We start from the raw sequence: 12,244 nt of genomic DNA, 5'->3' as shown, positions 1-12,244 counted from the left end.
CAGGTCTGCCCCACTCCCACCCCTACTCTGCACAGACACTTCCCACCCGCTACCCCACAGGGGCATCACTCTGCCCCAAACAGCACAAGTTAGTAGAGCTAATAACTACTCTCCTTCTTGCTATTCAGAATCCAAAAGGGCTCATTAAAATTCCCCTGGTTGCCAAGCCCTGGGTTAGGTCAGATTTTATATCAGAGATAAGTGAGCCGGACTGGCTGAAGTAGCCTACCTGCCTGAACGGGAACGGAACATCAGAGAGGCCTGCCTTTCTTTTCACACCACGACTGAACAAGCCACCAAAGAGCCCGCAGTGTGAGCGGGGCCAACGCAAACACCCTGCTGGAACACCCAGCCCAGCCCGCCACGTGGAGGGGGCTGGGCTCTGAGACCCAACCCCATCCCCAGCCAGTGTGTCCCCCACCCAAGGAGCAGCAGCCGGCGGATCCTGATCCGGGGCACCCACAAGGATGCTCACCTCGTAGCCAAGCCAGGAGGCCTGCTGTAGGAGGGTCTCGCCCGCGTTCTTATTGACAATAAGTCTCCGCGCTTCCGGTGGCATCGGGCGGGACTGGGTGGTCTCTGGAGGGGAGCTTGAGCACGTCAGCTGCGAGGCCTGGGAAGCTGGTAACAGTTGCTGCAAAGGGTCCAAGGGCTTCTGGTCCTGCTTGGCCGGCGAAAGATCATAGTCGGAACTGGGCTCAGGCCGCTTTCAAAATCTCCGGACGGTCACCTATCACGAAACCAGGCAGCGCACACATTTCAGGCTGTCCTTCCACCACCCGCCTGGTTCGCCTCCTCCCTGAGTTACAAACCTGAGTGGAGGAAAGCACTTTTCCTCCTCTCTGTCTGGGGGAGGTGGGGCGCGAGGAAGGGGTTGCATTTTTACTAGCTGGAAACTTCACCACCACCCAGGAGACAGGTCCCCTAGGAAGGGGCAGGGACGTTTTGGGGGGAGGGGTTCAGGAAAAGGAAAGCTTTGTCCCCAGAAGCAGAGAAGTAGGCAGGCGGCATGTGCCTGCACAGGCCCGGGGGGCGGGGGAGAGCCAGAGGCAAGAGGTACCTTGCCATCCGCATTGTCCACGTAGGAGTCCCCTGGCAGCGGCAAGCCCCGCCTGGGCTCCTGAGGGATCAAATGCTTGGTTTTGCACGGTCGCTTCCCGGATGGTTTCTCGCTGTTGTCGGTGTATTTCTGCGGCAGGGGCGAAGGCTGCGGATCCATTTCTTCGTCCATGAACAGCACATCTGTCAGGGGGAGAAGAAGCGGGCGTTACACAGTTGTAGCCGGTGAGGAAAGAAAAGCCCATTGTTAGCACTGATCGTTGGAGCAGCTTCAGTTTTTAAAGATATACCAATTATGTTTTCAAAGCACTAATATTTTAATTATCCCACATTCAACCGGCAAATAGGCTAACCCACGAAACGCCAAATGGCAAGTCGCTTCAAAGGGCTGCAAGACAGGGCAGAAGCCAGCCCTTCGTGCGCTCCCGTCTCCACCCGTGGGGGGCCTGGGTGCTCGGGACAGGGCAACTGGGGACAGACAGCCTGAGGCTGGAATGAGGGCACTGACAAGCGCCCGGGGTCACCCAAGACTTCCCTTCCTGCCCAGCCGCGGGCTGGGTGATGAGGAGCAGCCCAGGAAGTCGAGCTCCCGCCTCACTGTCCATTCCATAAGGAAGTGTGCAGGCTGAAAGGACCTCATGAAGAAAACTCCCCGCTCGCCACACGCTACTCTTGTCAACTTGGATGGCGCTCAGGTCCCCTCCAGGGCCGTTTCCCACAGAGGGCGGGTGATCCACCCTCCAGGAGCGCCCCCCGCCCCGTGCGGACCTTGTTCATTGTCACTGCATTTAAGGGACTCCTCCAACCAGCTTCTGTTGCTTTTGGCCTCTGCCCTTTTCCTGCCAGGTTTCTCTTCGGAGATGCTATTGCTGTGGGGGGTGACCGCAGGCTGAACCGCCTGGGTCACTTCCTTCCTGCCCTGCCGGCCAGGTTTGCTCTCTGCTCCCGCCGTTCTCTAAGGTGCAGCAAGCGGTGCTGCTTTCTGGGATGGAGCCCTGTTAATTCAATGCACACCTCAGGTTGGTCAGCTCACTATAATGTGGCTCTTCTAAGTGGTTAGAGGAACTGTTTGTCATTTCCCTCTCAGGCCAGTCAGCTAATGGAGAAATAACTACAAATTAATGAAGAAGCCCCCCCGGGGCGGGGAACGAACTGTCTTACACATCACTAACAGGGGTGGGGGAGGGGAGGGGTGTGGTCACTGTGTTGGCTGGAACTTGTCACCAAGTCTCGGGAGGGGGCCTATTTGCCTTTGGCCACCTTTGGGCTCCAGCCCCGGCACCTGGCTTTGCGGGGGTGGGGGGTGGGGGGTGGGGAGGTGTGAGTGGCTCCCCCCAGGGATCCAGGGTGGGACTGGAACTTTCCACTGCTCCGCTCCAGGACTTCCGTAGGGTGCCCTGCGGGCCCGAAGCGAAACCGAGCTCACCTTTGGAGACCCGTCTCCGCTTGGCTTTCAGCAGAGAGTCCTCCGGGAGCACAGTGGTCTCAGTGTGGTTCCTATCGCCAGACACCTTGCGCTTTCTGTTCAGCCGGAGGGTGGGGCTGCGTGACGCGTCCGGGGCCGCCTGTTTGGCGGGGGACTCTCTGGGGGGCTCCGTGTCCATGTCCTCAGGAAGATCACTGTCTTCTGGGGCTTCGAAGGGGTCAGGTTTGCTTCCATCGTAACACTCCCCTAGGGGAGGGGAGACAACCCGGAAAGGAGGGAACAAAGGTCACCAGGAGCAGGCAGGACCCCCATGCCCAAGGCAAACTGCTACCAACAGACCACCCCCCTTTGGAGACCAGGGGCCTCACACGCTGGAAGCACAAAACCCTCAGAAAGACGTCCCAAAGGAAGGACAGCTGAACACAACCAGCAAAGAAAGCAGAAAATGAGGCGCGTAGCCCACTCACAATCCATCCTTCAAGGGTCAAGGTGAGGCATCTACACCATCCCTCTATAAGGCATGTGAGATAACTCCCCAACTGCTTAACTCTCCAAGGTGGCTTACTTTTAAAGGGGGGGTGAGTGACCTCACAGTAAGATCCAACCAATCAGGGCGGAGCTACAAATGACTATGGAAACAGCTGCTAGTAAACAAAAAAAGGCTGATGTCATCAAGAGACCAAGTAGCCCCCAACTGCCATCTACACAGACATAGCACCAATGTTCACTTGGGTCAGCAGGGGCGAGGGTGAAGAACAAGGGTAGGGAAAGAATGGTGGGAGGCTGGGAAGCTGGGGAGACCAAGGCAAGAGGAGCCTGGCAAAGGGAAAGGAAAGGCTTCCTGGTGCACACACAAGGGTCAAGGGCAATTTCAAAGAACTCAACCAGATTGCTACAAGTCCGTCTGTCCTCTTTCCACACCCGTGGGGGGAAAAGCATTTCACTGCCATCGAGGGGCTGCTCCTATTTCCTGTCTAGGAAGAAGGCCCTCAGTGACACCAGTCACCCACCTGGCACGTCTCCACGCCTTCCTTCCCAGGCAACAAGCATCTAAGGACATTTCAAAGACAAGACTCCAACCCCCTTCATGGGGGTGGGGGGTGGGGGGGCGGCGGGCAGGGCTGAACTGCTCACACCCCAGCTCCGCCTGTGTCGCTCCTGCCCCCTCTGCTCAATCTAGCATCCACTTGGGGCTTTTCCTCCAATCACCCCAGCCTAACATCACTCCTCACTTTTGCTCTAGCCAAAGAAACAGTTCAACTGCTTTGCTAGTCACATTGTTTCTAACACACAAATAATTCCATAATGATCACTGTGCTGTTAAAGAGTTCCCCGAAGATGACCCTGTGTCCATCACCGGCCGGGGGTGGGGGTGGGTGTATGAGTTTGGTATTTCGTTAACACCTGAGCTAAGCTCCCACAGCCCGTTTTTCTAGATGAAATCATGGACACACCCCTCACATGCTGCTCGCATTCCTCCTCCTCTCCCTAGACCACTTCAAGTATCACTCCCACTTCTGCCCAGCCGGCTGGTCCCCTGATCAGCCTCTCTTGGGGGCATTCCCAGCATTTAATGGCAGCCAGTTGTGGGGATGAACCTCACCCTGGCCTGGGCTAGCCTGACCTGTGTTCTCAATGGTGGAACACACTTAGCTTTTCTCCAAGGGTATCCCAAGGTGGGACAGATCCCCATCTACTCTTGCCGGAATGGTGGAATCACCCCAACCGCGAGGGTCTCCTGCCATGGCAGCAGGAGAAACCCCAAACTCCTGGCCTGTGCTTACGGGTGATGCAGCCCAGGCTACCGCAGGCCCGGTGAAGACGGCGTGCTGCAACTCTCACTCCGGCTGCTCTGTGACCCTCTTAAACACTCGGGCAGGAATGGCGCCGCTTTACAACTCGGCCCCCTTCACTCGTAAAGTGAGAATGTTACTGCTAGCCTCCCTCCAGGGGTGGGCTTCATAATCACAGGCCGGGCTCAGCACAGAGAAAGGCTGGAAAAATCCCTTTAACCAAAAGATGCCAAGACTTTCAGACCAGCCTGAATCTCAGGCCTGAAATGTAGGAAATTTTAAGAGGTGAGCCCTGCTGGTTACACCATTGGACTTCTCTGGTCCAATCTGGTCCAATCAGACTTCCCTAAAAGCTCCGTGGGAGGGGATCCATGGAGGAATGGAAGGGCTACCTTAAGAACCCCCATGTCCAATTTGAAAGTTTCTTTTTCCAAACTAGGTCCATCCACCCTTCTCCCAACCCCGGAGCCTTTTAGGGCAAAGATCTCAATTTCCCTCAGCTAAGGCCCCCCAAGACCTTACGCTAGTGTGACCTTACCCAGGCCAGTAATAACCCTGAAGGACACCCACCCCGACTGCCCAAGATACCCATGGCCACCAGCTATGGGGTAGAGGCTCCGTGTCACTTGGAGCTTCTCAAAGACTGTTCTAACCACGACCCACAGGAGGATGACCCTTGAGGGCAAAGGAGATGGGGAGATAAATAGATACACGGGGATCCTAACCATCAGGCTTTGCCATCATTGCTACTTTTGGCCCTTCTAAAAGTGGGAAGCCATGTGCCCTTGGTCACCCAGTCTAAGCAAGATGTGAACGTGGTCCCTGCAGCATGGTCCTATGACTCACAGCACATATATCCCAAATTCATTATGGTTGTACCATAGCATCACCTCACAGAAGCATCACCACAGCAACATTTACAAGTCACTGTGGCAACAAAGCACCCTCACCACTGTTGAGCCATGCCCAGTGAGGCCTAAACAAGGTGAGAGGGTTCTGAGTCGCTGGAAGGCTCCCCAGGATTAAAATCCCCTTCTCTGTAGCTTAACTATAATAGCACCTCCAGTCAGGGCTAACCTTGTTAAAAGTTACACCTGCTACACAAGGAGTGCAGGGGATCTCTGTTCCAAAGTAGTTTACAAACGTGCAGGTGCTCAGCTGGAAGAGAAGTTCCCTGAGCAAAGAAGTTTCATGAAGCCCCTTGACTGAGGCTTCCTCCAGCTCCTGGCCAGGCACTGCCACTGAGCAGGTCCTAGGCCTGTCCCAGCCAAGTGGTTGGCAAGGGAGATGGTTACCCCAAGTTTGAGAAGGAAGGGACCAATGCCTCCTTGCCCCACCCCATCTTCAAATGCCACTGAGGGTTCCTAGTGATGAACTTCCAAGTCTGAGGAACCTCCAAACTCATTTGGTCAACTTCCAAAATAAAAATTTCACTCAGCCACCCATGTGATCATAAAGAATAAATGAGTATCTCGGCCACTGTGTTTTCAAGTTAATTTCTTTTTTAAACAAGCCCCTAGCAACAAGATGCACCCGCACCAGGACAACCAGGGCCACGCAAACAGCACCCACCACCTTAGAAGCTCCTGGTCCCTCCATGGGTAAGGGCTGCCTCAGAAGGGGGAAGGCATCTTGAAGGCGTCCTGGACCCTCTCTGTGACCCCTGCCCGCCCCAAATCCCCGCCCCAGCTCCCATGTGCTCACAGCTCGGCTCTCGGCCACACCGACACCCATGAGAAGGACCTGAGCCCATATCAGCTCAAGACATCATGGCCCAAGAACAAGAAGGCCCATTCATATCCAGCTGAATGGAATGAACACCTGCCGTGCCTTGGATGTGGAGGCCGCAGTAAGAACAGTGGCCCCTTCAGGTCACCTTTCCTGACCAGCTATTTACAAACCCCACGTCTCTACAAGACAGAGGGTGGATGGGGAACCCACCTCCGTTGCCCCAATCTTTCAAACGGAGCCCCTCACCTTCCCCAACCCTTCTCCTGCCCTCCCATGGTGGCGATTCATGGCTCACTGGGCCATGTCCCGGGTGCTCCAGGAAGAGACCCGTCGGTCGGTCTGAGATGGGAGGCAGGCGGTGGGGGGAGGGGGCTTTCGGAATCATCTGGGGCTCAGGCCCTGCTCCCCATCAGCCACACCGAGTTCTCGTCTCCACGCTCAGCAGGAAAGACTGGGAAGGACGCACACAAACGTCTCTGGGAAGAAGGGCGGGTGAGGCCACTGAGACGTGAAGGGCAGCGGCCACCCTGGGTTTGGCCACGTTGCTGGAGAAAAGGGCGAGAAGACTCGAGGCCGGTTAACTGCCCGCTCCCTTCCTCCAGCCTCCCTCACCGTCCACCCACAACAGGCAGATCCCCTCCTCAGAAAAGTGCAGCCCCGTGAACTTGGCCTTGCCCACTTTCATCACATCTCTCTGAGAAACTTCCCCAGGAGCTGAGTTATGAGGCCACTCAGGAGGGTAAGGGCTGCGTGTCCGCTGTGAGCACAGGCAAGGAGGGAGGCCTTCTTGCTGCTTCACTCCAGGGTGGCCTGGACCCTCTGTTTTTCACTCCAATCCCGTGGGGGAGGAGCTCGGAATCGTCTACTCCAGGCACATCAAGAGCCCCATCCCTCGGGTAAGGCCGCCACTGACTAGCCCCAGAAATGCCCTTCTACGGGAGCCACGTAGGACAAACCGGTCCCGGTGTGGCTTACCCAGAACCCTGGCCACAGGCCTTTGTCTGACCCCAAAGGTGAGCTGGGGGAGGGCAGTGCTCCAAGCAGCAGAGAGAAGCACACGGTGCTGCTGACCACAATTTTCCCGAACTGCATCAGGCACCCACGACCCAAGCGTGCGGGCGAACGCCGACCCTACGACTGGGTCCAAGGGCCTGGGCCTCCCAAACGTGCCCACCACCCCCGACTGTCCCGTCTCAGGAGGATTTCACGCCCACCCTGTCCTCGACGTTCACCTAGGTGCCCTCACTCACCATCACCGGTGAGGTTTCTGGGGTCCGGAGCAGGCTGCAGGCCACAGGCCACAAGCACGCACACTGAAGAAAGCAGGAGAAAGACCTCCACTTGCTGCCAACACATCTCATTAGCCCAGGAAGTCTCGAGGGCAAAGCCCGAAGTCAACCCCAGTGGGGGAGCAGCTGATGGGACCGCAGAGTGTGACTCGAGGCAAACACTAGCTTTCTCTCCAATTTGGCCTCCAAAACATAATACACCCCGTCTGGTAGGAAGAACGCCCTCGTTTATCCCACGCCTTTGGAGCGTGCTGTCAACTCCTAATGACTGCAAACAAGCCTGCCACAGAAAATAATTATGCTCATCTCTCTGGTGCCTTCATCAGCCCTTATCTCATTTTAACGAAACCTCTGCCTTTGGAGGAAGAATCCGAGTACTCTCCACTCCCTCCCATAGGAGACTGTCACTCTGGAGGGTCTGGCTCTGGCTGCAAGTGTCATTCCACTGCTACCAAAAACCCGTATCCATACCTGCTACAAAATAGAACACATACCTGCTACGCTGGAGGTCTTGCACTGCCATTCCTCTGCTCTACTGTATCAGACTATTACTAACTACAGGGCTAGCATTTCTCTGGAAAAAGGAGATGCGTGCCAGGAAACAACATTTCATAGGTGCTTCACTCCTGGATGCCGCAACGCTCAAAAGGACAACCAGCCTTGCAATCCACAGCTGGGAAGGGTGGCCAGAGCAGCCCGTTCTCCGAACAGCCAGCACCCAGACGCTGGGCCGTCGGAAGCGTATTGTTTCCTCTCACCTCCATCGGCACTGGGAGCAGAACCGCCCCGTTCCCACCGACGTGGTACCACACGCGAGCCGCCTGGGTTCACTTACATCTCTCACTGTCGTTCTGGTCGGCAATGGCCTCCTCCAGGGCGACCGACTTTGGCTTTTTGTCCTGACTTCCTTTCAGCCTTTCCCAGTCAGCGGGGCTGAATTTGCGCACCTCGGAGTCTTTGGTCGTGGGGTGGCCACCTTCTCGCTCTTTCATCTCCAACTCTGAGAAGCGCATCACTGCACGCTACAAAGAGAACGGAGATGGAAAAAAGACACACCTTACCACCAAAGCTATTTCACTGCCCTTACCTTAAAGGAAAGTATCTTCAAAGAACAGTTTGCCCAAAACCAACCACAATTTATGATACAACTGAGATATTTTAAAATTGAACGATAAAAACGTAAGAGTGTCTATGTGTAACTAGTCACACACTCTTTATTCGTAAAGCCATATGTATGTAGAGATATATGTGGTGTGTATGTATAGCCATACATACACCGTGGCATAGAGACAGACATTCTCTTTCGAAGGTAAATAAAACAAAACACAACGCAAAGAAAGCGAAACAAAAACACAACAGAAAAGAAAACAAATGCACAATGAATAAAGACGACCATGGCCCACAAACTTCCCTTTGTATATTTGGAAATGAAATTTAACTCGAAAGGTTTATGGAAGATTCTAGTAATAAAAATTTGAAGAACTGACCTCACAGTAAGCAGCGGGTAGACATAAAATACTGTCCTCTTGTAATCCTTCCATCTATGTAATTAAAATGGGCACTCAATGGATCATTTAGATAACTTCATCCATTTTTTTTTTTTTTTTTTTTGCGGTACGCGGGCCTCTCACTGTTGTGGCCACTCCCGCTGCAGAGCACAGGCTCCGGACGTGCAGGCCCAGCGGCCATGGCTCATGGGCCCAGCCGCTCTGCGGCATGTGGGATCCTCCCAGACCGGGGCACGAACCCGTATCCCCTGCATCGGCAGGCGGACTCTCAACCACTGCGCCACCAGGGAAGCCTTCATCCATTTTTATATGCATAAACTAATTTTTTTCTTAACATTGCAAAACAATTTGGCTTTGTCTTCTAATTAAAAGTAAAATATCTTAAGGAAATTCCTATACAACATCTATCATTCACTAGCAAGTTAAATACATACTCTATCCCTTTAAGCAAGGTTTTTTTGTTTTGTTTGTTTGTTTGTCTTTTGGGTGGAAAAAAAAAATTGCACGAATCTCACAGACATGCGGCCGCTACACACCTCCACCAAGTATCACGTAAGGCATTCTAAGCAGCGCTTTTAGGTATATTTTTAACGTACAGTAACGGCAGAGAAATCAAAGCGATTGATAGGTAAATGTCATGCAGTCTTTTAGACATCCTTCGCAATAATTAAAACTTCCGTTATCAGCATTCGAGTGGAGTTCGCTTAAAATCTACAGAATAACTTAAAGTATCCACTTACGTCCCCTTACTGGACACATTTCAAACATTTAAATTATCCTAAGCTTCATTAACCAAATCAGCCCGGCATCCTGCCCTATCATACCCCCGGCCCCCTCCTCTTCACACATTAAAAAAACCTGACAACTGGTCAGGCTCCTGAAATTCGGGTGGGGGGCGCTCACCTGCAATGCCCGCTGCTCCCGGCCGAGCTGACTGGAGTCTGCGTACAGTCCGGTAGCGACACACTTGAACCGGTCACCCATGTAACCAGCGGAGTTTGCGATTCTCTTTGCCAGCTTAGATGGCTTCGGGTTCAGAACTTTGCCATCGGTTGATCCTGCCTCGTCAGCTCCGTCTTTGGTGTAGGTGGGGGTGACGTCCACACTCGGTGGGGCACTGCCCACGCAAAATGGTTTGGGATCCTCTTGGGTTTTCCCGAAAGTGACCGCAGAGCCGTCGCTCCCCAGGGTCGGCTCCAGGAATGGAGTCGAGACCGGCGTCGCCAGGTTCTCCTTGTTGGTTACCGCTGGAACATTCTCCTTGCTTAAGCCGGAAACTGGCTGGCCCGGAGCCTGTTTGAAAGTATAGGCTTCGTGGAAGTCACTCATGCGCCCCAACTCCTCTCTCAGGGCAATGAAATCCCGGTGTGGCTGTAGGGCCACATTTTACTTTTTTATTTTTAATATATGTTCACATGTTTCCATAAAGGATCCAAGGTGGCCCATAACATAAGGACACACAATATTAGCTTTAAAAAACCATGAGGAAAAAAAAAAAGGGAAATCATGATCCTAGAAATGGGTTGTATCCTTTTAAGGGGTGAGAATAACAGAATGAGTGAGCCAAAGATTTGGGAAAGGATCTCACATTTCCAAATGTCCAAATCTTAAAATTGCACCAAGTGGGAATGTAGCTGTGGCAATATTAACCTGAGAGAGCTCTATGATCGTTGTCTTTACTCATCACTTGGTTGCAAGGTTACAAGTGACAGGGTAAGTGAAGGAGGGCAAGTAGACAGATAAGAGTCATTTCCTGATTCTCAAAAGAAGGGGCATCACCTAGGGAAGGGTACTCCAAAATCCTACAGGAATCATCTGGATATACTAAATTTTCTAGGTGGCAAAAGTATCTCATTTGACCCTAGCAGCCAGATGGAACTTAGAAATCTGTAGTGAAAAGCTACTCAACTGAATGCAAGTCATATGACTAGGAGCATGTCAGTGAACAGTTCAAGTGAAGATGCTGTGGAAGACCACTTCACCTTGTGTCTGAGCGTCCTCAGAATGTGCAATGGGAGACGCAGTACCTGCTCTGTCTCACAGTGACCCTCCAACCTCTAAACGCATCTTTCCTGGGAAGCTGAATTCAAAAAGTCAATTTAAAAAAAAGATAGGGCTTCCCTGGTGGCGCAGTGGTTGAGAGTCCGCCTGCCGATGCAGGGGACACGGGTTCGTGCCCCGGTCCGGGAAGATCCCACATGCCGCGGAGCGGCTGGGCCCGTGAGCCATGGCCGCCGAGCCTGCGCGTCCGGAGCCTGTGCTCCGCAATGGGAGAGGCCACAACAGTGAGAGGCCCGCGTACCACAAAAAATAAATAAATAGATAAATAAATTTTAAAAAGATAAAAGTCTCTAGTAGAGAAATTTTATCAGAGCCTAGTATTAAGAGCTGTAGAGCCACAAGTTTCCCATGATACAGCCTTAGCAGAGGCTGTTAAGGCAGTGACAGAAAATTTGTACCGAGGGAAATAGCAGAAGAGTTTGCCTACAATTCACGAAAATGATCCCTGCACTTGGCCTGAAGGAAATCAGCAAAATTTGTAACAGCTTGTGTATTTGTATGCGGGACTGAGAATGAATTTAATTTTTTAATTTCTCTGAATTATCACGTAAGATTCAGAAGATGCTCTCTCTGCCTAGAAGCCACCCCACTGGGATAACTATGCCTACGGAGTTCCTTTGCCTATGACTCCTACTTGCTAACAGACTGGCAGCCTGGCCCCAGGGCCTGGTCGCTGCTCCCAGTGCAATGGTGGATATGGTGTCAACGGTTGCAAAACCAAAGCCCCTTACATCCTCTCCATGCCTCTGTCCCACCCCCCACCCCACTCACCATTGATGTTCAGGAAGGGGAAGGTGTCCTGGATGGGAACGTGGTGCTGTGACTGGTCCAGCTCATCTTCCTCATCTTCTTCATCCACATCATTATCTTTCTCATCCCAAAGAGCAGATCCAGTGGATCCTACCCGAGAAACACACACACACACACACACACACACACTCACACACACACACACAAAGGTCAAAAGTGAGGCGCTCACGTTGCACTGTCATCCCTGCAGCTGACCCACTGTTCAAGCTAGGCACTGCCAGCACACAGGTTCCTTGGGTTCAGTGTGCACCCTCAATGCCAAAGAGTGGGAACCAAGGGCGTTCACCCCACTCCCAGCTCCTCCTATGGAGCCCCAGTGCAAGCTCTCATCCCCTCCCCTATCCAGGAGCTGCAGACCCTACTCCCTTCTCCTAGCAATCTTTTAATTCCTACTCTAAACCCCTTGCTACACATTCGCATCCCTTCTAAGGACCCAAGGAGCACAGCTTCTCTCCTTTATAAGCTTACTGTCAAGACAGACCCTTCCCTCATGGCAGAGCCTCACTAGATTCACTGGAGGTCAAGTCTAAATTATCTGGCTCTTAGTCGGAACTTGCTAAACATTGA

The 12,244-nt window shown here is 53.0% G+C and overlaps 1 protein-coding gene across 1 annotated transcript in view; it reads right to left on the bottom strand.

The window, feature by feature from the left end:
* LOC307069978 (BCL-6 corepressor-like) overlaps positions 1-12,244 on the bottom strand; it is a 20,874-nt gene extending 8,630 nt beyond the window's left edge. Inside the window, 11 exon segments of the mRNA XM_079728603.1 lie at positions 476-709; positions 713-730; positions 1,061-1,242; positions 1,828-1,995; positions 1,998-2,075; positions 2,078-2,155; positions 2,486-2,731; positions 8,134-8,320; positions 8,786-8,839; positions 9,710-10,099; positions 11,639-12,244. Of these exon segments, the coding sequence (XP_079584729.1) occupies positions 476-709; positions 713-730; positions 1,061-1,242; positions 1,828-1,995; positions 1,998-2,075; positions 2,078-2,155; positions 2,486-2,731; positions 8,134-8,320; positions 8,786-8,839; positions 9,710-10,099; positions 11,639-11,641 (1,638 nt within the window). The 5' untranslated portion in view covers positions 11,642-12,244.

Source organism: Hyperoodon ampullatus (genome assembly GCF_949752795.1).
Source record: "Hyperoodon ampullatus genome assembly, contig: scaffold_416, whole genome shotgun sequence".
NCBI lineage: Eukaryota > Metazoa > Chordata > Mammalia > Artiodactyla > Ziphiidae > Hyperoodon > Hyperoodon ampullatus.
This window is presented reverse-complemented; position numbering and strand designations above follow the sequence as displayed.